General features: G+C 33.2%; 1 protein-coding gene and 1 non-coding gene across 2 annotated transcripts; both read left to right on the forward strand.

Moving 5' to 3' along the window:
• Positions 1 to 8834: 8834 nt before the first annotated feature.
• LOC135149671 (uncharacterized) lies at positions 8835 to 11151 on the forward strand. The gene is made up of 3 exons (XM_064085457.1): positions 8835 to 9545; positions 10180 to 10862; positions 10944 to 11151. Exons 1-3 carry the CDS (start codon positions 8835 to 8837, stop codon positions 11149 to 11151), a joined length of 1602 nt encoding a protein of 533 aa, XP_063941527.1.
• A 285-nt stretch (positions 11152 to 11436) lies between these two features.
• Positions 11437 to 15516, forward strand: LOC108201606 (uncharacterized). Its single transcript, XR_010287429.1, has 5 exons — positions 11437 to 12590; positions 12673 to 12770; positions 13925 to 13980; positions 14387 to 14463; positions 14987 to 15516. It is a non-coding gene; the product is annotated as an uncharacterized LOC108201606 (transcript).
• Positions 15517 to 27582: the final 12066 nt, after the last annotated feature.

Below are 27582 nucleotides of genomic sequence, written 5' to 3' on the forward strand. Positions count from 1 at the left end.
ATCCGATAGCTTCAATCCACTGACAAGGACGAAGTTAGAGAAACAAACGACGATTCAGCGCGAGGATGAAGAGAGGTAGTATAAGAGATAGAAAGAAAGCGAGATGGAGAGCAGCGATCGAAATCGCGCGAGATAAGAAATCGCGCGAGATATAGAGAGAGAGAGAGAGAGATGAAATAACGGCAAATAACGAAAATAACGGACAGAGCGAGAGAGAAAGAGTCAGTTTCCTAATTGAACATTGTTTATGAACAGCCGTTAGATTTGATTTAGATCTAACGGTCCAGATTAATGGAGGGGGTTCTCCACGAGACTCCATATAAGATGGTTCTCCATAGAACAAAGGCCTATATATATATATAATATAGAAAAATAAGTATTAATTATAATATTTAATTTGTGACAATATCTAGCTACTAAAAGTACTTTATAAATTGATACAAAAGTCTCAAAAAATAATTTAGTAACTAATAATAAAATTTAAATAAAACACTAACATAAGAATATATAATAATATTAATGACAATTGGCAACTCGGAAAAAGAACATAAATTTTAATTAACATATAATAAAATAATAAAATAAAATTGTTGCATATATCTGTATGGGCTTGACAAGTGGGCCCATTCTGAGACTGTCTTGGCCGTTCGCACATATTATTCGCCGGTGATGTCTATCGGAAGAAGACCTTGACCATGGCAGGAAGAAGATGTTCGAATTATAGATGAATCCAACCGAACCATACCAACCACCTGAGCAGGAAGCAAGGGACCCTTCAGCTCTCGACCTAAGTAGTGCCCAACTGCCCATTATTCCCTTTGCCCTAAGTACAGATCCCCCAATCGTACATACTACTGGAATAGTTCACAGATAAAACCAGCCTCTTCATATAGCTCTGGAATTTCAGCCTCGAGTTTTCAAACAACACCAGGATAAAGCTTCACTGTATGCAAAGTTTATTTCATACAAATGAGTGCAAATATAGATACCTCTGATTCAAAAGAAGTATTTTGTATGAAAAAAGGAGTAAACATAAACACTTAAACATGGATCATCTAGTAAAAGCATAGAGAAACCTATGAAACACAATGTTGGTTCTGTATTTAACAGGTTTTGCATCTTGAACAACTAATTAATAATTTAATATTCATTCCCAATGCAAGTTAAAAATACTTTTGCTAAAAATTAGCTTAAGTAAAACTTAAACACAAAGGCAGGCCTAGCATACTTGAAGAAAAACGATTTGATCTTCCTAATTGTACCGAGAAGTCAGTGTTGTAAAAAGCGGGAGGCGGACTTAATCGGTGAAATCACAGAACAAGGATTAATTAGGGATTTAACTAGATTGATCGGAGAATAATCGGATGATTAATTGAATAATAAGATATTTAATGAGTTTGACAAGTTACGGAACAGAGATTAATCGGTGACTAATCGTGATTAATTACCGACTTTTAGAAAAGAGTCATGAATATAATACATAAACATATTTTGTACGAACCAAAAGAGTAAACATAAACACCTAGTATCTCCATGATCAAGTAAAGCATAGAGAAAAGCATAAAACCCAATGGTAGTTCTGCATAAAAGTTTTACCATCTTGAAAAATAATAATTATAGTTATTTCGAATGAAAGTCAAAAAAATACTTTTGCTTTAACTCTCACTTGAGAACACATATTCAATTTTAGAACTTAAACAAAAAAAGAACGTCGATGTGTGAAAAAATAGGATTTGATCTTCCTAATTGTATCCATGAGTATAATACCAAACCAAAAACAGCATTAGCACCCCCACAGTTATATGCATGAATATTCACATACATTCACATGAATTTTAATAGTATGGATTTAATTTTATATGATAATATTAAGGAGAACCACTTTAGTTGGAGAACAAAGCATTACAGAGGTTCCAAAACATATACTAAACAAAGACATGAGACACATCATTTTAAAATTATTTTTATGTTGAAAACAACACTTTCAAGGCCAAATGTGACTGAAATAAAATAACCATAAATTGTTGATTATTATAACCCAATCTTTACTTTGGTGTACATTGATCTATAGATGGTTCTACTATATCCATGGATCATATTAGCGACGCCCTTAATGAAACACTTGGTTAGTATTTTTGATTTATAGCATACTAGATCCACAATCCCGAGAGATTCTTTCAGTAAGCAATTTGACTTAGTTGTCTTGTGAACCCAAGCATATGTATAAAGAAACGAGAGATGTATAAACTATAAAAGAACCACATGTAAAAGATTTAAGGAGGAGTTATAGATTGAGTTTTCAAAATAAGTACTACACGAGGACGATGCCAAACTTCCTTAGACAATAAGTTTTATATTAGAAACAATAGTTTTACTAATATTTGAGGCCAAACATGACTTAAAGAATTATATAATTGATTTTTCGAGCTTAATTCGTACTTCATCAGGGATTAGCTTCCACATAACTACACTGATGGCTCGTATTCACCTATCTTAGCATCTTATTTCTACACATGATATTTAGAAGCATTTGTTGTGTAATTTGGCATAATAACCACTACAATGGTGCGGAGAAATGATGAATTTTGTCGGGGAATATGAATATCACGTTACTGATGGGAAATATATCTCTTAGGTATCTCCATTTTATTTAGAACGATATATCTGTGTAAGAATGCGTCCCCCGGCTTTGTATGCTCCTTTCTGCTATAGAGATTCTAGCATCTAAGGTTTTAATCCATTTTCAACGATGTCAAGACCATAGCTGGTTCCCTTCTTCTAAACAAACATAGGCTCCCTGCTATCTGCTAAACAAATATGAGCTCTATTATGCAGTGCTATTCATAAACTAAAATTACTAATGGAGCATGACTTATTTGTGTTGTTTCACAGGAATATGACACTGTTGATCCTCAATCTGTAATAGAGCATATGTGTGACAATATGTGAAAGATTCAGAGAGAAGAAAAGACACGGGCTGACAAGAAGATTCCGAAAGATGGATGAGAATACAATATATGGTGTTAGCAGTGAAGTTTGCTACCTTTTTATGTTTTTGAACCGCGAACTTGTAACTATGGTGTTAGTAGTGAACTTTGCTATCCTTTGTATGTTTTTGACGACGAATTTCGCAACTCTTTTGTTTATGAAAGTTTAATATAAGCTGCAACTTATGGTTTTGTAAGTGTACTTGCATTAGTTTCATTTTCAATTCATACGGTATTGCAGAGGATATTAGTATATGTCTGAAGTATGTAATTTATGACTTAGTTTATCTGTCAGAAGGTTTGTATTATTGTTTTAGTACGAAAATAAATTTTTAACGGACCTATTTGTCAGATGTTCAATTTATTATTATAATAAGTAAGTAGTGGGTCCCACATTACCTTCCAACAAAACTGTAAGTTCCTACGCAATTCACTAATTTTGACTACAAGTTTTCCGACAGAGGAAGAAATCATATTTCTGACAGAATATAGGCTAAAATGGCCGTCAGAAATGCTTGAATTTGGTGTACTGTACAAAGAAGGCTCAATGCACTTTTTGGCTATTATTTTGGTATGATATTCTAAAGGATACAAGGAGCTCTGGTTTGTACCATAAAAAATCCATACCAACTCTTGAGCATTGTACTTCGAAAACGATGGTTGTCAATAGCAATGGCAGACAAGTGTGGTAATTATTATGAATTGCAGATTTCGAGGTAGAAAGTAGGAACTTGTAACGTATGTGACATGATTTTTTGTATTAACTTGTACTCCCTCTGTTTTGAAATATAAGTCGTTTGACAAAAATAGATAATTTTGTGATTGGAATGTATTGATGACAATCGAAAACGCTTTTTGTCAATAGCGGTGGCAGACAAGTGTGGTAATTATTATGAGTTGCAGATTTCGAGTTAGAAAGTAGGGACTTGTAAAGTAGGTAACGTGATTTTTTGTATTAACTTGTACTCCCTCTGTTTTTAAATATTAGTCGTTTGACAAAAATAGATAATTTTGTGATTGGAATGTATGGATGACAATCAAAAACGCTTGTTGTCAATAGCGGTGGCAGATAAGTGTGGTAATTATTATGAGTTGTAGATTTCGAGGTAGAAACTAGGGACTTGTAAAGTAGGTGATGTGATTCTTTGTATTAACTTGTACTCCCTCTGTTTTGAAATACAAGTCGTTTGACAAAAATAGATAATTTTTTCGGAATGTATTGATGACAATCAAAAACGCTTGTTGTCAATAGCGGTGGCAGACAAGTGTGGTAATTAATATGAGTTGCAGATTTCGAGGTAGAAAATAGGGACCTGTAAAGTAGGTGACCTAATTTTTTGTATTAACTTGAACTGCCTCTGTTTTGAAATCTAATGCTACATTCAAAGTAGAACAAGCTATAAAAAAAAATCCTCATAAAACACCTTATTTCATTATGTTTGATAAAATTGCCTAGAAGCACATTCATGGGTGTAAAATCAAATTATATTTGTAAAGAACAATTTTGAATATGTTGAAAAATTAGATGCAAAGACATTTATAGCAAAAAAAGATTTGGATATTTACCTGGGAGAAAATTATACAAAATTTGTGAGATTGATGGGCAAAAAATGATGGAAAGTAAACTTTAGATCAAGACTATTTAAGGAACTCGTGATTTAAATTTAAATTTAATGAATTTATTTTATGATTTTATCTACAATATAGGCAATTTACAATTTACATTGCTGGTTAACATGACTAATAATCGACTTTAATATTATTAAAATAATACTTAAGGTTTTGAATTACTTATTTATGTACTAAAACTTAATAATTTTCCTAATGGGTTGATCGTGCTGGATTTATGACAAAAATAGATAATTTTGTCGGAATGTATTGATGACATCGAAAAAGTTTGTTGTCAATTGCGGTGGCAGACAAGTGTGGTAATTATTATGAGTTGCAGATTTTGAGGTAGAAAGTAGGGACTTGTAACGTATGTGACGTGATTTTTTGTATTAACCTTTACTCCCTCTGTTTTGAAATATAAGTCGTTTCACCAAATTGATAATTTTGTGATTGGCATATATTGATGACAAACGAAAACGCTTGTTGTCAATAGCGCTGGCAGACAAGTGTGGTAATTATTATGAGTTGCAGATATCGAGGTAGAAAGTAGGGACTTGTAAAGTAGGTGACGTGATTTTTTGTATTAACTTGTAGTCCCTTTGTTTTTAAGTATAAGTCGTTTGACAAAAATAGATAATTTTGTCGGATTGTATTGATGACAATCGAAAACACTTGTTGTCAATAGCGGTGGCAGACAAGTAGGTGACCCGATTTTTTTGTATTAACTTGAACTCCCTTTGTTTTGAAATATAATGCCACATTCAAAGTAGAACACTCGTAAAAAGGAATCCTCATAAAACACCTTATTTCATTATGTTTGATAAAGTTGCCTAGAAGCACATTCATTTGTGTAGAAGCAAATTATATTTGTAAAGAACAATTTTGAATATGTTGAAAAATTAGATGCAAAGACATTTATAGCAAAAAAGATTTGGATATTCACCTGGGAGAAAATTCTACAAAATTTGTGTGATTGATGGGCAAAAAATGATGGAAAGTAAACTTTAGATCAAGTCTATTTAAGGAATTCGTGATTTAAATTTAAATTTAATAGATTTATTTTATAATTTTATCTACAATATAGGCAATTTACAATTTACATTGTTGGTTAACATGACTAATAATCGACTTTAATATTATTAAAATAATACTTAAGGTTTTGAATTATTTTTTATGTACTAAAACTTAATAATTTTCCTAATGAGTTGATCGTGCTGGATTTATGACAAAAATAGATAATTTTGTCGGAATGTATTGATGACATCAAAAACGCTTGTTGTCAATTGCTGTGGCAGACAAGTGTGATAATTATTATGAGTTGCAGATTTTGAGGTAGAAAGTAGGGACTTGTAACGTATGTGACGTGATTTTTTGTATTAACTTGTACTCCCTCTCTTTTTAAATAAAGTCGTTTGACAAAAATAGATAATTTTGTGATTGGAATGTATTTATGACAATCGAAAACGCTTGTTGTTAAGAGCGGTGGCAGACAAGTGTGGTAATTATTATGAGTTGCAGATTTCCAGGTAGAAAGTAGGGACTTGTAAAGTAGGTAACGTGATTTTTTGTATTAACTTGTACTCCCTCTGTTTTGAAATATAAGTCGTTTGACAAAAATAGAAAATTTTGTCGGAATGTATTGATGACAATCGAAAACGCTTGTTGTCCATAGCGGTAGCGGACAAGTGTGGTTATTATTATGAGTTGCATATTTCGAGGTAGAAAGTAGTGACTTGTAAATTAGGTGACGTGATTTTTTGTATTAATTAACTCGTACTCCCTCTGTTTTGAAATATAAATTGTTGACTTCTTGTCACACACTTTTAAGTCTTTTGACCGCATAGTTAAAATCTTTTAAGTATTTTAATGTAATTATATGCACTTTTATGTTGTACTCTTCAATATATCATCTCTCCTCCCCTCTCTCTCAACTTTGAACTTGAGCTTGTTTACAGCAAAGGTACTCTCACTTATATCCACTTATAATAATACATGTATTATAGTTGCTCGTCCTCATGTTCCTGTGATGTGCCCATTTTACTTATATCCACTCATGTTGTTTTTCTTGACTAATTTAAATACTGTTTTAACATATATTTGTGTGTTTGTGTGTACATGTGATATATACATGTAATATATGATTGTGTAAAACACTTTTATGTTGGTTGTTTTGGTGAAATCTAAGGTGTTTAATTTGACAAGATCACATTGGAATATTTCAAGGTATGTAGAACACTCTTTCATCGAATTTATTCTGTGTTTTTGTTTTTGTTTGTATGTATATTTTTATATATGTTCTTTCTTGATTATGATTACGCTTCAATTTTGGGTTTTGAGGGTATGAATATAAAGGTATGTTCTTTTAAGCTTAATTAGTTTAGTTTGAGTTAGTTTCCATTTTCATGAATGGATCCAGGCGAATATCAGAAGACCTCTTTTTGGAATGCTACCACAATATTAACTAGATAGTATAAATGAGTCGATATACTTGCGAAAGGTTGTTGTTTGGTTTGGGGAAAACTCATATCGGATTTGATCCGGTTCGTAAAGAAAATCTATAGTGGACACATTTTTGAGGATCGATTTAATTACAAACCGGCCAAACTTAATTATGGTAGAGTCCGGCTTGATAGTTGCAAAACAAATACGATTAATATGCTAGTGAATAAGTCCGTGAAGTAGTTCGGGACTCGTGAACACATGCGGGATATACGGGTGCGTTAGTTGTTCATAACCAAATTTGATAGGCTTAATATATGTAAAATTATTAAAATATATAATGTACTCGTAATAAATTCTTAGTAATTAAATATATTGATCGAAATATCTTATATGTTATACTAGACGATATAATTACTTATTAAATAGGTCTAGTACACCGTTTCTATTTACTAAATAATAAAAAAATATAACATATTATACTTAATATACTTAGTTGTATAATATAATGATTATACACAATTATGTAATAAGCTCATGGGTTATTCGTAAGTAAACTCGTGAGCCCAAGTCTAGGAGCAATTTATTTGTGGGCACAAATTCACAATAAGCTGGTGATGTTCATGAGCACACGCTTGTGAAACATGTCACAAGTTGTTCGTGAATGGTTCATGAACAACACTTTTTCTTAATGAGCCAAACTCAAACATTTTTTTTTGCTTGATTTAAGCTTAAGATCGAGTTAGAGTTTGATACTTTTTTTGATAAATGATACATGATCATTCTAGAGTTCAGCTCGAGTTTGCTCATCCATACTATTCAGAATAGTATACCGCGTGATGATGATCAGTTATGTATAGATGTTAAACATCACAATTTATTGCATTTAACAGAATGTAATGCACAATTTAAATAAATTAATGACCACTTTAAAAAGGAGTTTAACGAGTGACAACACTAATACTGTGACGGCATTGGCTTGAATTTAAAGTGGTACATACCATTATATATTTTATATTAAATCCATTTTTAATATAATTTTCAGTAGGCAAGTATTTTGACAAATGATAACTGTAATTTAAATTTGCGAATATTTATACACCATGTAGTCCATTTTCGATATAGCTAGTGAATGTAATGCACAATTTAAATAAATGAATGACCACTTTAAAAAGGAGTTTAATGAGTGACAACACTAATACTGCGACGACAATGGCTTGAATTTAAAGTGGTGCATACCATTATATATTTTATGTTAAATCTATTTTTAATATAATTTTCAGTAGGCAAGTATTTTGACAAACGATAATTGTAATTTAAATTTGCGATATACACCATGTAGTCCATTTTCGATATAGCTAGTGGCCACCAGTTGGTAAGTATTTTTGCAAATGTTAATTGCATTTTTTTTCAAATACTTAATATTATTCTCATCGGTAAATATCTAAAACGAATCAACTCTTATTTGGTTTAATATTATTATCCTCATTGGTTTTCTTAAGGGTGACCAATTCTTTTGTTCCTTTTAAGGGTTTTTTGACAAGTGATATATATGACCCTAGCTCTTTTATGTTTCACACCCTTGGTGAGTTTGTGTATCATGATTGTGATAACACTTTATACTGGAACTATTAGACTTATATCCCAATGCTTAACCTGCATAGGCATCTAATTTTGGGCTCGGTTGGTTATAAGAAATACATAACATTGAATTGATGTTCTGTATCATCTTAGGTTAAGTACATAATACTGTATTTTGCTTCTGCATAATGTAACAGTCAGCTATACTTTCTTCAGATGGTGTCAGCTGAACTAAATCAGAATGGGGATAATAGTGAGAACCTATCTCCTGAGCAGTTGCTTTCTACAGATTCCTCAGATGCACATGGTCTCTTCGGGGAACCAAAAGTGCTTCCCCGTGTTGGTGATGACTACCAGGCTGAAATTCCTGCTGTTATTTCTGGACCTGAGTATGATAGCTATATGAAGAAGCTGGATGATGCTGAAAAGAACGATCACGTTCCCTTGGATTTTCAGCAGGGATTGCCGGTCCCAGTCAAGTGGACCAGAAATATCAACAAAGACAATATGAGAGATGCAAAGCAAGGATTTTCTACTCAATCAAATAATGCACCTTCGCTATTTATAAGCGTCAGAGAGACAAACGGACAATACCAAGGGTCCTCTTATTCTTTGGTTCCTGAGGTTTGTGGTGATTCTTGGAATGAAATTGAAGAAGCAAGTTTTCTTCTAGGTTTATATATCTTTAAGAAGGACTTTGGGCAGTTGGAAAGGTTTGTCGGAACTAAAAAGATGGGGGATATATTGTTATATTACTACTCAAAATTTTATAAGTCCTCTGAGTACAATAGATGGTCAACATCCCGCAAAGGGAAAAGTAAAAAGTGTGTATCTGGCCATTCGCTATTTAGTGATTTGAGGCGACAGGAAATACTATCTCGTCTGCTTTCCAAGGTGTCCGAGGAATGCCAGAAAGCACTAATAAAGGTAATCCATCAACTAGAATCTCTGTTCTTATTAGAATTAAGTTGTCAGGTTTTAAGATGTAAATAGTCATACATTTATATTATCCGGCAACTGAAGGGCGTATAAATCATGCAAAAGTTTTCCTTACAAAACTATTTAAGTTAAACCTGTAACTTGCACTATCATCAATAATTGTTCATTTACAGAAAATTTAAGCTGATGATTTTCTGGTACCTATTTCATCGTAAAATTTATTCCTGCTCAAGTAGAACCAAATATGTTGTGTTTTACATATTCAAGAGTTCGTGCACGGACTGCAGATACTACAGGAATTGTATTTTGTATTCACAGTAGCTATATAAGCAACACCAGTCCAAATTCCTCCAAAGCATTTCTGTGTTTTGCTACTCAACTTTCACATGGGTACATTATAATCTAAGTCAAAAAATTATGTAACCTAAGGGAATAAAGTTAGACCACTGCTTACTCTCTCCAAAAGATGTTTTAGTTTCAGCTTATTTTATTTGGTGAATCTTATATATGTGAGTGATTTCATGTCAGAATTGATGATTGTCACCGCCTGGAAATATAGGTGGACTAATCTTATAATTCTCTTTTATGGAAATTTAATGTTTCCTCTTTGCTCGACTGGCAGGCCACCAAAGCATATGAGAAGAACGATGAGAAGAAAGATACATCACTAATCGATTATGTATTCTCTATAAAGTCCGTGGTTGGGATAGAGACTTTTGTTGATGTAGTTTCCATTGGTAAAGGCAAGAGAGATCTCACAAACAAGGTCATTGCGCCTGTGCAGATACCAACCGGGGAAGCATGTTCCTTCCTGACTTGTACTGAGATTGTCAATTTTTTAACTGGAGGCTATCGGTTGACCAAAGCTCAATCCAGCGATTTATTCTGGATAGCAGTCTGGCCGCGTTTGTTGGCAAGCGGATGGCACTCAGAACAGCCAAAGAAACAGGTTTGTGTTCCAGGTGCAAAGGATAACCTGGTCTTTCTTACTCCTGGTGTTGAGAAGTTTTCAAGAGGATTGCTGAAAGGAAAACATTATTTTGTCTCTGTTATGGAGGTCTTGGACAAAGTTGGTTCTGAGCCAGAGCTTCTCGAGCCTCACACTGAAAATGATGAAGGAGAGAAGGAAGAGGAGGATGGCTGGATTGAGGAGATTTCTGACAGCAGTTCCGACGAACCAGTGAAAAAAGTCAAGAATCTGAAAACTTTGTATGATGACCAGCAGGCAAGGAAGCCAGTGGATATTCACCTGAGCCAAAAGCAGAAGAGAAATGATCTTGATACCTCAACTTCAGTTCGAAAAAGGTATCGGACTTTAGCTTCTTGTTATAATGAAGAGATAGGTTCGGACTTTAACTTTGTATGATGAAATGTTTGCGGCTCAAGTATTTATGATTCAAACAACAAAGCTTTTACTCCACAACAACCTGTAAACTTTCCAAACACCTCTGCAGACATGAGTGTTCCTGAGCAGCCTGCTATCTTAAACCCTCGGAGACAGAGTACTAGAAACAGAGCCCCAACTGCAAGAGCACTTGAAGCCCTGGTAAATGGAGATCTGACAGCAAGCTCAAATAGGAGGCGGAAGGACTGAGATGTGCACAAGACATTAGGATCAAGCTAGCCATGAAGAGGTGGTAGCACCAGGGTTAAAAACAAATGATGTCCATAGCTTCAGGATATGGAATTGGTAATGTAATCGATAGTGGTAATCATACGTGGTTTCTGTCCATAGCTTCAGGATGCTGAGGTTAACAGAGTTTGTGTATAAATTTAAGGTATAAATTATGATTCTGTAATAGAACCAAATTTTGTAGAATTGTGATTTTGTAGTAAGAGGTATTTTAGAATTAAGATTCTATAATAGAACCAAAATTTATGGAGCAGTAGATAAATTGTGATTCTGTAACATAACCAAATTTTGCATCTTGTTATCTTTTAAGCACTTTTGATACTTGATATTTCCTATACGTCATTAATTTGTGTTATTGTATTTATAAGTATTCTGTTTTTTCTTGTTGATGTTTTTTTTTGCTAAATATTTTTTTCTTGTTCATGTTAGTAGATAGCCATATTTTTAATCTCTTATGTAAAATAGCCAGAGCAACTATTTCTCATAGGTAACATTGTTCGTTTTATTCAGTTCTCAACTCTTAAGTTGCTATGTACATCTACTATAATTACCTTTGTTACAAAACTCATCTGAACCATGTAATGGGGATAATATGTAGTTTATACAACCTGTTCAACAAGAAATTTTCATATATGGTTGTTTCTTCCCCGCAAGAGGAGTCCACTCCATATTGATGGTGTTGTCAAATGACACACCACCCTCACAATCAAATGCAACTAAGATCTCCTACCATTCAAAACTGAATCCATAAATGTACAGAAGACTCTGTTTTTAAGCAGAGCGAATAAAAATATAGTACTTCACATTTTATCTCTGATTTTATCTTGTATCTTTTGTGTTATACTTCTGGTCAGGAAATTAGCAGGACAATTAGTCAGTCCTGACAGGCCGGGAGATTTTAATCAGGCTCTTTTGAAACTTGGTGCCACAGTATGCATTCTACATAATCCAAGCTGCTCCACATGCCCGGTCTCAGGTCAATGTCGTGCGCTGCCAGTATCAAGACATGATAGATCAATATCTGTCAAGGATTATCCACCAAAAGTTTTCAAGGCCAATGGCATGAATTTTCTGCCGTCACTGTTGTGAAAATAATAGAAGATGAAGCCCTGATGGATCAACCACAATGTAATAGTATATTCCTTCTTATAAAGAGGCCAGATAAAGGTTTACTTGGCCTTTGGTAGTTTCCATCTGTTCCACTAATTGGCAAGGCAGACTTGGTCACAAAGAAAGATGCAATCGACTAATATTTGAAGTCATTTGATCTCGAATCTGGAAGTACATGTGAAGTAATTTTTAGAAAAGATGTAGGAAAATATATACATGTGTTCAGTCACATACGTCTCAAGATGTATATAGAGTTGCTGGTTCTACATCTAAAAAGGTTCTACCAAGAGGTAAATTACTCAACACAGACATACAAGCACATTCATTTGACTTTGATTTCTAGCTAATTATATTGTTTCTTTTGGAATTAAGGCAGGAAGTGTGTGAATCTGGAAAAAGAGAACATGGAAAAAAAGTATGTTAATAGCAAGGACGTCGCAAGCCTAGGACTAACATCTGGAGTGAGGAAGGTATGATATGATCTGCTTAGAAATTCATAAATTTTAACAGTATTAAAGATATATCCTGCCTTTCAATTCAAAATATCCTATTGATGACTCTTTGACAGATGAGTGAACCTGCAATACTGTAACAGTTCTAATTCTACAGTATTGAGGTCGAAGTAGAAACTATAATATATTGCTATTACCAGAAACTAATTTTCTTAAATGTGGAAGTGATGTTAATAATATAGTAGAATACTGAAGAAATTTCAATTTTAATAAAATAGTAGAATAGTGTTGATATGAATGTGAAAATGAGTTCCTAATATATCAGCGTTAGCAAAATCTGTCCACTATAAGATTTTCAGAAATCTTTGACATGGTTAATGGAGTTTGTGTATTTCATGTATATGTGTATGTATTGTTGTTTTTGATGCTACAGTAGAAGCACTATTTTTATTTTTCATTATTGTCTTACTATAGAAGCATATATGTTGTCTTAAAAGCATAAATTTATGTGTGTAGATTTTGATTCTGTAGAAGCATTTTTTTTTGTACTCTTTTATTATTGTGTGTAGATTGTGATTCTAGTATAGAAGAATAATTTCATGTGTGTAGATTTTGATTCTATTGTGGAAGCAGATTTATAATGCTTTTGTAGTATAATCATATATTTATATTTTTTTAGAATTATTAAGAATATTTATAGAGAGTTATGTAGTGGTGCTATAGTAATATAAATATGATTCTACAATAGTCTAGAAATTATTTTCTATGATGTAAATTTAGTGCTAAAGTTCAAGCATGTCTTTGTCTTGAGTACAATGTTGAGTTCCAAATTATTATCTCACTTTATTCACTTTTGTTTTCATATGTAAATCATAGACTTGCTTTATACTACTTAAAATTATTGAATAATGCACGTGGCTAACCTACAACAATTTAAAGTACAAGACAGAAAGATGGAAGGAAGCCTAGCATTTGGGACACTTATGCTCATTCTGGTCTGTGATGTTATTTATTTATTTGTCCTACTTCTGTTCACCTTTGGTAATTTAGTGATTTCTATTTTTTTTGTTATAGCTGATCTATAGATAAGCATTTTCAGTCTTCTGGTTATTAGTGCTTAGTGTTTTTTTTACTCCCAATAGAATGTCTTGAGGTTCAGTTGATACTTTCAGGATACACAAATGGAGCTAATGGAGATATTGCATGTGATGAGTATCACAAACACAAGGTTTGTACCATCATTCAAAAAAGACCTTATCTTTGTTTTTATCGTATTTATATGCTCCCTATTGGGTAATCCTTGGAGCTCTGCGAATTAAGTTCCCTGCCCGTTACCTCAAAGAAGTGATGTCAGTAGAATGAACTATTTGCTGGATGATTTAAGAATGTGTTAGTTAGTATAAATTTTTATATTTTCTTTTGTGGACATGTCTTAACGACAGGCAGTTCTACTGCATGAAAATCTCAATTCTAAGTACTCATCTTTGTGGTGTTAACTTTTGTGTACATTAATATTGTTGCAAGGTTAGCACTTACAAAAGCAGTATAGCCTTATATTAATATTACCCAAAAACAAATTTTGCATGTTGACATACCCTGATTCTTTTAGAATTTTCCCTCTTCTTTTCTGGCAGGAAGATGTCCATCTGATTTCAGAGACAGGCCTAGGGGCATATAGGTTCTCTATTTCATGGTCAAGACTTTATTCTGAGTATGCACACCTATCATCATATTTACTTAATGCTGGTATTATCTTTCTTGTTATTTATCAGTTTATAGATGATGACTTGATAAATAGTTCCAAGTTCTTGCACTACTGTATATTTCCGGGGTATATCTTTTTAGTCCAACTTTTGTATCACTCAGTTTAAGTACTTCTTTAGGCAAGCATGCAGTGGCAGAACCAGACGGGAGTGCACAATACAAGTTTTCGAGTCAAGAATGACAAACTAGTGCCTTTTACGAGCCGAACCACACTACATTGTATAAATTTTTCTATAAATAATCTCAATTCTGCCCACATGCTCAACATCTGGAACTAATGATAAAATCAAGGGGTGCCCTCGTTTTGCCCCTGCATGGCCTTATTTCCTTCCTAAGATACTAGCTCAATGTTACAATGCCTGCACAGATCAATGATTCTAGACAAATTTTGAATTATTCTACATATATATAGCCCAATGCTTTGGTTGAATGTGTTAGATAGGCATCTATATATCTTATATGTTATCCAGGTATAGATCAGTAAAAAGTGCATATTACCGCGAAGCAGTGCGAGCAATGGTAGTATATGACATGACAAAGCGGCTTTCATTTGATCACATACCTGGATGGCTCGACGAACTAAGGGTGCATGCTGACAAGAATATTGTAATTATGCTCATTGGCAACAAATCTGACGTGGGAAGTCTTGGAGCAATACCAACTGAGGATGATCAGAAACTCACAGAGAAGGAAAAACTATGCTCTATGGAGACATCATCCCTGTGAGGCAACTAACGTCGAGACTGCCTTTCTGACAGTTTTAACATAAATATACAATATCACAGGCAAAAAGACCCTCACTGCTAGTGATGTGGATTATGCAAAGTCTTCAACTCTCAAGGGAACCAGTATAGTCATTCGTGGCCAGGAGCGGAATACTAGTGCAAGTAGTGGTGGTTGTTGCGCATAAATCTTTATCTTTTTCCTTTAAGGTCTTGTTTTTTACTTAGGAATATAAGTATGTTAGGTTAGGATATTACTGTTCAAATGGAAATTTTAAAATTTTAAATCTGCAATGTAGCCGAGCCAGGCTCAAAGTAAGTCTTTTTTGTTTGTACAAGATCATTAGTATATAGTGTATGGTTTCTTTTATAAATAGAAGATCTTTGCAGTATTGCAATAACTTCTTAAACATGGTTCTGTTACAGAATCAATTAAACATCAGTATCTCATTCATGTATCAGGACTCAATAGATATGAACATCTATAATTGCTTCGAATTAAAAAACTAATTCAACAATATCAAGTATATATTAATCATTCTAAAACCCAAACATAAATCCCAAAATGTTAACGAGTGTTACTTTATTTCACTACACTAGTTCATGAAACTAGAAAACGTCAGTTGGTGTAGCTTTTTCGTTTTCAATAAAACGGAAAATGTTACACGTACGATGTAGCTGTTTGCTGTTATATTAAAACGCAACTTCGTACATTTTAATGAATAGTATTGACGGCCATATAAAAAAAAATATTTTGGACATTAACTATGATATTTGTGTTAATGGGGTCATTTTTCAAATATTATAGTCAAAACATTATATAAGAGAATTAAATTAATTCCATTATAGATTATAACTTATTAAAAATTTTAAAATAACTTGGCAAATGCTTGTTTATTATTTTGATTCTATAGTAGAATCACGATAAGTCTTCTTATATTAGTAGTTTGTAATTGACAAATAAATAAAAAATTCTTTATATATTCATGAAATAAAAGTTTTAAAAAAAATCTAGACTTTTTTTATTTAATTTAAGAACGTTTAATAATTATCCTAATAAACAGTTGATATATTACCCTAAATATTTAATTATCGTAATAATTATTTTTAGTGATATATTAGCATTACAATATTAATATTGATCTATAATAGAAGCATAAATAATTATTAGCCAGACATAACAGCTTCAATTAAAACTCTGTTAAAAAAGATTCTTATGTAGAAATCTAGAATACAGAACTATGCAAAAATAATAATATTAATAAATTTTCACTATGTTGATTCTGTATTATCTACAAAAAAAAATGATTCCACGGTTGAACCAAAGCAATAGTACAACTAAAAACTAAAAACCATCGTAAACCAATAATAAAACTAAAAATTATTTCTATAGTAGAATCAAAACTACAGTACACAATTCTATAACATAATTAATCATTTAATAAATTGATTGTTTTGATTCTATAATAGAAGCAAAAAAAAACTAAAATTGCAAGCAGAATATTTATAACAAAATTGATTAGATAGAATTCAATAAGAACAATAACAAATGCAAAACTAGTATATATGAGCCGTAAATTGCAAATAAACCAGGATTAATCTATACGAAACCAAATCTCGATATGTAAAGACATATATATGGATTAGTGTAACTAGAAGCAGCCGACTCCTAATCTCTCTTGAACTAAATTGTCGACTAGAATTTAGTGTAACTAGAAGCAGCCGACTCCTAATCTCTCTTGAACTAGAGAATAAAATAACAGCAGCTACTAGATCCAAATAGACTTATTGCAAAATATTGTGCTAACATTTCATCAACAAACCCACCATTTCAAATGTGTGATTAAACTAAAAATGTAACAAGAACAAAACACAAACAGACCTTCTGGCGGAGCTCGCTTCGATATTTGCAAATCTGACTCTAGTGTCTTACTAAACCAATCAAGTTCCAAGATTCATTCTGAACTTGTTTTCTTAAAATGTAGAGCTTTCAAAACCTGTAACAGAGATTCCAGACTTAAGAAGTAAATAGAAAATTAAAACTACACACTATAATACTAAGGGAGAATACAAATTAAAAAATTAGTAAGGAACTACTAATAATACTACTTATTTAGCTCGGAACTCTTAGTCATGCCAATTTATTTTTACGGACTAAACAAATACTTCGGCCACTTTTTATAACCGGTAACCGCTAAAATTAGCTGATTTATCTTGATTCTATTGTAGAACCAAGGGGAAAAAAATATCATCTAATAAAATACATACTTTAAAAGCAAAACTTATAGATTTGGAACTAAATTGTAAAACATTATATGGTTCTACAGTGGAACCAAAAGTGTAACACAAAGTTACATAATAAAACTAGATATTTCAGGAAATTATCGTTTCGACTCTACAATAGAACCAACAAACATACATAATTTTGACTATAAATAACAAAATTGTCACAATCGAAAAGGAAACTAGAAATAACAAATCAAGTTGCAAAACTACATACGACTCAACAACAAATAGCTACAATTAACCGTAAATTAACTACACAACATTAAATCTCAAACTGTGAACTCTTAACGGATATAGAATTATCTAAATTGAAAAGTACACTATAATAACAAATCAAATGGAAAAAACTACATAAATTTTAACAAACAATAGCTACATAAAACCAAATAAAAACACAATTTTACAAAATACATATCTATACGTAAAACTTTTTAGCTCTTGAACTAATTTATAAAACATTATTTGGTTCTACAGTGGAACCAAAACTTATCAGAAGCATAAATAGTTATCAGTCAGACATACTGGTTCTACTTAGAACTATGTTACAAAAGATTCTATTGTAGAACCAAACCTACAATATAAAACTATGCAGATTTTAAAATTTTAATAAATTCACTTTCTTGATTCTGCAACAGAACCAAAATTCAAGAAATAATTTCAAACTGCATTATTCACAAAAACATTCCAGTAGAACCAAAGCAACATTACTGCTAAAAACTAAAAATTTAAACTAACTGATTTGATTCTAGAACAAGACCAGGAAACAATAATACAAATTGAAGCTAAAACATATGAGATGAATAATAAAACTTGAAAGTCAACATTTAACAAATCAAAATCAACATAGCGAGAGAGAGGAGCAGTATAACTAAAACTTAAAAGTAAATCGAATTGATTTGATTCTACAACAGAACCAGGCCAACTTAATACGAATTGAAACTAAAACATATCAGAGAAACAATGAAAATTAAAATTCAACATATAACAAATCAAAATTAACAGAGAGATAAAGAGATAATTGCAAGTGTACCAAAATCAAAATCAAGAGAGATAATGAACCTGATGAATAGGTTAAATCGACATTATCACGAATCTGAGCTTGATTTGCGGATGACTGAGGAGCTTGATTTGTTGAAAGACGTCATGTAGCAGTAATGTAAACTAAAGAAAGATCAGAACACCGGCCTCCAGAGAGATAGCACGCGAGAGAGACGAGATAGCGAGCCGCAGCAAGACAGAGAAGAGAGAGGAGAGAGAAGGAGAATATCTAATTATATGTAATAATATTTTAATTGTATTATTTGTTCTGGCCAACCGTCAGATGTAATTCTGATTTAATGGTTCAGATTAGGTCTCCACTAGACTCCATATAATCTGGGTCTCCATGGAACAAAAGCCTATATATATATATATATATATATATATATATATATATATATATATATATATATATATATATATATACCCTCATTAGTTGTTCGAGTTAGAGATTTTTTAATTTCGTAATTTAATTCTAAAGTGTCAATATTTCTTGTTTTTTATAATTTGCATCTTGATTTTTCTTATGACCATTATTTGGATTAATGTAGTGAAATTTTATATATCAAGGAATACTTTCTCAAACATTATCTGAAACACCTGAGCAGTGCAAGAATAGCTTTCATTCGAATGGACCAACATAAATCACAACATCTATATATGTAAAAATATTTCAAGTTTATTTTCTAACAGAAACAACCAAACACAAATCTAATCTGTATTCCTTCTACTTCTTATTTGGACTTTACCTAAGTTTGGAACATTTTTTTAAAAAGTTATAACGTATGAAGACACCAGTAAAAAAAACCGAATTTTGTCAAACATTATTGACCACACCATCGATCACACCAGTTCCACTTTCCCGAGTTATATATGACCGCATTATTGCCAAGTCCATCAGATCTTGATCATGATGTCTCAGTTAGCACAGAATTCTACTTCCGCCTTCTCTTCACTGTCAAATCTCCATCTACCAGGGCTTCAAGAGCTCTTGCAGTTGGTAGTTTATTCCTGGAACTTTGTCTCCTGGAGTTCATGTTAATAGGCTGCTCTGGAGCACTCTTATCTGCAGAGGTTTGAAGTGCACAGCAAGCATCCTGTTGGGTGCTCGTGATATCATCTTGCACGTTTGCTAAATTTGTCATGAACATGCCAGATTGAGAATTTTCTTGATCATAAGAATCATCATCTTGAGAAGCTCTAGTAGTGCTCCCACAAGGGTTTCCTTTTAAGGAACTGGTAAATGGCCGCTTATTTTGGAACTGAATATCTACTAGTTCTGGAGCCTGCTTGTCGTCGTACAACTTCTTTTGCTTTTCTGCTTTCGTTATGGTTTCTGGACCATCAATCCGAACAAGTTGGTTTGAACTACTTGTTTGCTGATCAACCGACACGTTTTGGATGCAATTGGATTTAATAGTTGAGACAAAAGAAGTATCCTCCTCACTGTGTCGGGAAACAATTATCATTTTTGATGGCAAAGTTTTCAATTTTTGGATTTGACAGATTTTCCATTATCGAGGCTTGTATGAGGCAAAGAAAAACGACGCTTCTTAGGCAAATTTTGCTGCTCCTTGGTCTCCTCAATCAACCCCTTCTCTTCCTTCTTCTCCCCTTCATCATAAGTGTCAAGCTGAAGAAGCTCTGGTTCAGAACCAACCTTACTCAAGACATCTTTAAAAGATTCAAAATAGTGGTTTCCTTTAACTAATTTTCTTGAAAACTTCTCAACACAAGGAGGAAGAAAGACCAGAGAAGCTTTGTTTTTTGGCTGTTCTGAGTGCCATCCTCTTGCCAGCAAACGGGGCCAGACGGCTTCCCAAAACAAATCACTAGACTGAACATTGGTTAAACGACAACGTCCAGCTAGAATCTTCACAATCTCAGCATGTTCAAGATTGGAACATGCTTCACCAACAGGTATCGGCACAGGCCTACGGACCATGCTTGTTAGATCTCGGTTTCCTTTTCCAATGGCAACTGAATTAACAAAGGTTTCTAACCCAACAATAGATTTTATAGAGAACACATATTCGGTTAGCGACATGTCCTTCTCTGCATATTTTTCAGTCACCTGCCAATTGAGCACAAAAGCAGAGAAATGAGAGCAGTTAATTTCACTCGCAGAAAATGAACAGAGAAATTTCCCTATATATGTCAGGCAGTGAAAATCATTAATTAAGACACGAACTTCACTCACATAAAATAGGCACTAACCATTAACTCGATCCACCAATCAATAATGGTGAAATCCAAAACATGTATAGGGATCTCAATTAAAAATCACAGATATTTTCTACTCGGAAAAAAGAGAGTATAGTTAATAAATTACCTCCCTCAGCAGTTTCTGCCTTTCCTCGGAGACCTGAGGACTCAGACGAGATAATAGTTCCCGATGCCTGAAACCTTTGAATAACCATGTGCCATATGCACGCTTCCCTTTTCTGCCTTCACCACACGTTGACCATGTATTAAATCCAGAGGACTTATAAAACGCTGTGTAGTAGAAAAACAATAATTCTCCCATTTTTTTACTTCCAACAAATTCCTTCAGCTCAACAAACTTCTTCTTAAACAGGTACAAGCCAAGGAGAAAGCTTGCCTCTTCTGTATCATTCCATAAATCACGGCAGACCCCAGGAACCAAAACGTAACATGGATCTGTTGAAAGCGAGTCAGTTGATTGCGCAGAAAAGTCCAGCCTTTCATCTTTCTTTTTCTCTGAGACAGTGCTGATATCTCTGATCAATGTGACTGGTACTGGTAATCCCACAAAAAAATCAAAGGGCACATGATCTTGGTTTTCTGTGTCAATCGGCCTGTTCAGATAGCTACTAGGTCTGGAATTTGAGCCTGGAATTCTCTACCAACACGAGGAAGCAATACCATCTGATAAAAAATGTCGATCAATATTACAAAATGATGAAATTCAATATTACTAAACCTTATAATATGAGGAGGAGCTAATATAAGGGGATAAAGCTACTGTATGTAGAGTTTATTTCATACAAATGAGTGCAAATTAATATATAAAGATGCCTCTAATTAAATAGAAGTAAGAAATATATTGTACCAACAAAAGAGTAAACATAAACACTGATCTACTAAAGCATTGAGAAAAGCATAAAAAGCAATGTTGGTTCTGCATAATAGTTATAACATCTTCAACAAATAATAATTTAATAGTTATTCTCACTTGAGAACATATGTTCAATTTTAAAATTTAAACAGACAGGAACACGGGTTTGAGAAGAAAAATGATTTGATCTTCCTAATTGTTTGAATGAGTATAATACCTGCTGTATATGTTTTAGCATAGTGAATACCGTACAATTCAGTTACGAGAAGACAAGGTTTCAAGAAGGTAGCTAGACATGCATGACTATATACACATGAATTTTAATAGTATCAACTTAATTTTATATGAACTTCATTCCAAGAACTGTGTGTCCTAATCTTCATTACAATAAAAGGTCCATTTTTAATATATCTTGCACAGCTTAAAGATTATGTTACATAAGATATAAGATCCCCAAGTTCTTTTCCCAAGCAATTTAGTTTCATTGTTATTTTAACAGATTGAAGATATATATATCATTCAACAAGCATTTTTATGTTAAAACTAACACTTTCAAGGCCAAACATGAATAGCATATGTTAAAAAATAAATAATAAATATAAACTTGCTCCAGTGTTAATCTGTTCATGTCCAGCAGTTTAGATATGATAAGTCATTGTAACTGATAATCCTAGAAAGTGTTATGTATGTTCTCGAATTATATGAAGAGCCTTTATAAGGTGCTCCAGTTTGTAATTTAGTAGCCAGCAATAACAGATATATATACACACACAATTCCCAGTCACATATTTAAGCCTACTTCATATTAGAGTATTGTATTTATTGTTATCACACCCCGACGGCGCCTGGGGCCTCGGACGGTTCCCACGACGGGCAGTTTACTCTTGATAAAACACACACGCGTGCACCGTCGGGGTCCCGGGGCCTCGGGATGGGTGCCAACGGTTCCCACGACATGCGGGCCCATGGTGTTAGGGTGATTTTCAATATTTTGGGCACGTTTAGCCTTGTTGACGGCTATTCTGCAGAGCTGACGCATGTTCAGCCAAACGCTGTTTGTCGATGATTTTCAAACAAAACTTGGGTTTATTTTCTAAAGACAAAAGATGAAGTTTTTGGAGCATCTAAAATTTTTAAATCTTTGGTTGAGAGAGAAAGTGGATGCTTTATTAAATCTCTAAGAAGTGATGGAGGGGAAGAGTTTACCTGTAAAGAATTTAGTCAGTTTTGCTAGGAAAATAGGATAAGGCTTCTACTCACTGTTCCATGATCTTCACAACATAACGGAGTTGTGGAACGAAAAAATAGGACCATTTTAAATATGGTTCGAAGTATGCTTAAAAGTAAAAGCATGCCGATATATTTAATTCTGGGCTGAACCGGTATGGAATTCTGGGCTGAACCCGTAGAATGTGTATATTTATCAAACCTATGTGCCTGAAGAGTGTACATGGTTTGGCAGGAACAAGCATGGAGAGGGGAAAAACCTGATGTTTCTCACTTGTGTGAATTTGGGAGCATATCACTTATACATGTTCCGGATTAAAAAAGGACTAAGCTTGATCCAAAAAGTGAGAAATTCGTTTTTATTGGATATGTACCTGGTACAAAGGGCTACAAGTTTTATAATCCTTCTACCGGAAAACTTGTAATCAATAGAGATTCTCATTTTGATGAAAAAAAATCATGGATTTGGGAGGTGCCTGAAAATGAGGTGTACATCATCTTTCCTCGTCAAGAAGAAGAAACATCGCAAAATAAAGATGATATCACACCACCAGATCATTCTCCTAGCTCACAATCAGATCACGATTCTGAAAGACCACTTCGAGTGAGCAATCGAGGTACAGTGGGTCTACAAACTAAAGAAAAATGCAGCTGGCGAAGTTGAAAAATTCAAAGCACGGCTTGTTGCAAAGGGATATAGTCAAAAACATGGCATTCACTATGACAAGGTTTTTGGCCCCGGCATTCATTACTTTGGCAGGTCAATATGTGGGTTTCAGATGGATGTAAAGTCTGCGTTTCTGAACCGTAATTTGGAGGAAGAAGTTTACATTAGACAACAGCAAGGATTTGTTGTTAAAGGTCATGAAGATAAAGTGCTGAAGTTAAAAAAGGCCCTTTACGGGTTAAAGCAAGCGCCTAAAGCGTGGTACAATAGAATTGATAAATATTTTCGAGATCATGGATTTATTAGGTGTTCGAATGAACATGCACTCTATGTCAAAAATGATTCAAACAGAGGGTTTATGCTTGTATGTTTACACGTAGATGACTTGATTTTCACCGGGTACATTAAAATGTTTAATGAATTTAAGAAAGAAATGGCTCAAAAATTTGACATGACTGATCTAGGTCTAGGTTTGATGTCATATTATCTGGAAATGGAAGTAAAACAAAGTGAAGATAAAGTTTTTATTTCTCCGAAAGCTTATGCTAAGAAAATTCTTGAGAAATTTAAGATGGAGGATCGTAATCTAGCGAGTACACCAATGCCATGTGGAACGAAGCTATGAAAGTAATAAAATTGATCCTTCTCTCTACAGGAGTATTGTTGGAAGCCTGAGATATCTAATTATAACCTGCACGAGGCTTGATATTTTATATGGTGTTAGTCTCATTAGTGATTATATGGAAGCATGAATTGTGTCGCACTTGAAGATGGCTAAAAGAATACTTCAACATATCGAAGGTACTCTTAATTATGGTGTTGCTTATTTTCCATCAAAAGATGTTACACTCTACGGCTATGGTGATAGTGACTGGGGTGGCAATGTTGATGACCGAAAAAGCACAACTGGTTTTATATTCTTTTTGGGAGATACTGCTTTCACTTGGTGTTCAAGAAAAACCCCAATAGTGACACTCTCCACAATCGTGAAGCTGAGTAGGTTTCTGCAGCATTATGTGTGTGTCATGCTATTTGGTTAAGATGAAAGTTGAGGATAATTCATCTGCCTCAATAAAAATCTACGACTACTTCCATTGATAATAAATATGTCACTGGGTTAGCAAAGAATCCAACATTTCATGACAGAAGCAAACATATTGATACTAGATCTCACTTCATAGAGAATGTGTCAAAAGGAAGCTAGGATGTAGAGCTGTGAAAAAGATGACCAATTCCCAGTCATATATTTAAGCCTACTTCATATTAGAGAGTATTGAATTTTTTTGTTATCAATCTATCAGCATAAACATAAATCACTGATTTTTATTGCTCAATCGCAAACTTTAGAGTATATTAGCCTCATTACATTTCCGTAACGTTCATGGCTCATGCTTGAAGCTCGCTGGATGAAATAGTTGGTCAATATTTTTGTTAGTCTATAGTATAGACAACCCAAAGATCATGGTATATATCATACTAAATCCCCAATCCTATATATGTATAAAGAAACGTGTGATGCATAAAATATAAGAGAATCATACATAAAAAATTGAAGGAGCAATTGTGGATGGAGTTTCCAAAACATTTGTGAAATGGGGACAATGCCATACATCCTTCGACCATTAATTTTATGCTAAAAAAAACAATTTTATTGATTTTTAAAACCAAACATACTTAAAACATAAATTATTGATTTTTTTGAGTTTAATTGGTACTTGGACGTGGATTAGCTTCGGCATGGTTTGGCTACATTGATAGCTCATTAGATGTTCGCACTAAGCACCACTTGGTTAATACTTTGGCATCATTTCTCACAATAAATAGAGGGCTCTCATTTGTACCATACAAAAAACCCGGATTCACGGTTGAACAAGATACTTAAACAATCATATATTTTTATTACTATCTTAAACCCATATATGTTTATATATATTAAGAAAAAAATTTATCAATTTACTTGAGAAGAAATAAGATAAATGGGTAATAAGTTGTATGCAAAACCGACAAAGCATAAGCATAAACACGCGATTGTATCTATCTGCATAAGCATAAACACGGGATTATACATATACATGTATCTATCTATATGTTGAGGAGACTGGTGTACCTTTTTTGCACAAACTAAGGTTGGTAGGGGGCTCTAAGCTAGAGAGAAGAAAAAACACTAGTATTTCAAAGGGGGAGAGAGGGAGCAAGAGAGCAATGGAGAGTGTGCTTGTATTTATATATTTATGACAAATGATTTATTATAAACTATAATAAGGAAGATATGCATAATTAGTTTGTTGTAATAGTTTGGTTAGATAATATTGTCATCCTAAATTACCTTTTTCTCTATCTTTAAAATAATAATAATAAATTATATAAATAATGAGAGATAGACCAATATTTGAATTGTCATGGTGGGAACCTTATTCTATATGATGGAGAACCACTTTAGTTTAGAGAACCATGTGTTTTAATCTTCCTAAAATATTTTTGCAATAAAAATGGTGTCGTTTCTAATATTTTACACAAATCAAAGGTCATAGTACATAACATATGAGATCCCCAAATTCTTTTCCCTAACAATTTGGTTTGGTTGTCATTTTATTGAAGATCCAAGATTAAAAGAGTGCTTCAAAAGATTTACTAAAAAGGATAGGCACCACATCATTCAACAAGTATTTTTATGTTAAATAAACCACTGATTTTTACATCTCTCATGCTTGAAGCTTGCTGGATGAAAATTTTGGTCAGTATAATTTTGTTAGGCTACAATATAGCCAACCCAAAGATTATGATATATGATATTCTAAATCCCCAATCCTGTTTTATAAAAGAATGGTGTCGTGTATAATCCCCAAAGATTATTATATATATGTATATATAATAAGAAGACAATTATCATCTTAAAATCTAACAAGATAAATGAGCATAAACATGGGATTATACATATACATGTATTTATCTATATATACGGGAGAAATGACTGTCATACCTTTTTTTTAAAGCTTTAAAGCAAGTTAAGGTTGGCACGGGACTCCAAGCTAGAGAGAGAAAACACAACAGAATTTCAAAGCGGCCGAGAAAGGGAGCTAGGGTAAAAAGGAGAGTGTACTTATTTATATATATGCGGAAACTAATTGTACACTAGTATCTCGATTATATCATACTTTTTGTTTTGCAGCATTTGACCAAGGCCCCACTCAATAGTCTGGTAGGCTTGTGCAAAATTAAAGAATAAATTTTAAATATATTCACATATATATATATATATATAATATAGAAAAATAAATATTAGTTATTATATTTAATTTGTGACAATATCTAGCTACTAAAAATACTTTATAAATTGATCCAAAAGTCTCAAAAAAATAATTTAGTAACTAATAATAAAATATAAATAAAACACTAACATAAGAATATATAATAATATTAATGATAATTGGCAACGGGGAAAAAGAATATAAATTTTAATTAACACATAATAAAATAAAAATATTGCATATATCTGTATGGGCTTGACAAGTGGGCCCCATTCTGAGACGGTCTTGGGCCGTTTGCACATATTATTCGCCGGTGATGTCATCGGAAGAAGACCTTGACCATGGCAGGAAGAAGATGTTCGAATTATAGATGAATCCAACCAAACCATACCAACCACCTGAGCAGGAAGCAAGAGACCCTTCAGCTCTAGACCTAAGTAGTGCCCATTATTCCCTTTGCCCTAAGTACATACTATTCGACGTTCACAGATATAGCTCTCGAATTTCAGCCTGGAGTTTTCAAACAACACGATGAAGAAGCGCGCAATTTTAGATCCCCTAAGACACCATTCGATTTAGTTGATTAATTTACTACTTTCATAACAAGGAAGAGCTAAATACAAGGGGATAAAGCTACACTGTATGTACAGTTTATTTCATACAAATGAGTGCAAATACAGATAACTCTGATTCAAAAGAAGTATTTTGTATGAAAAAAAAGAGTAAACATAAACACTTAAACATGGATCATCTAGTAAAGCATAGAGAAACCTATGAAACACAATGTTGGTTCCCAATG

This window comes from Daucus carota, chromosome 9 (assembly GCF_001625215.2).
Source record: "Daucus carota subsp. sativus chromosome 9, DH1 v3.0, whole genome shotgun sequence".
Lineage (NCBI taxonomy): Eukaryota > Viridiplantae > Streptophyta > Magnoliopsida > Apiales > Apiaceae > Daucus > Daucus carota.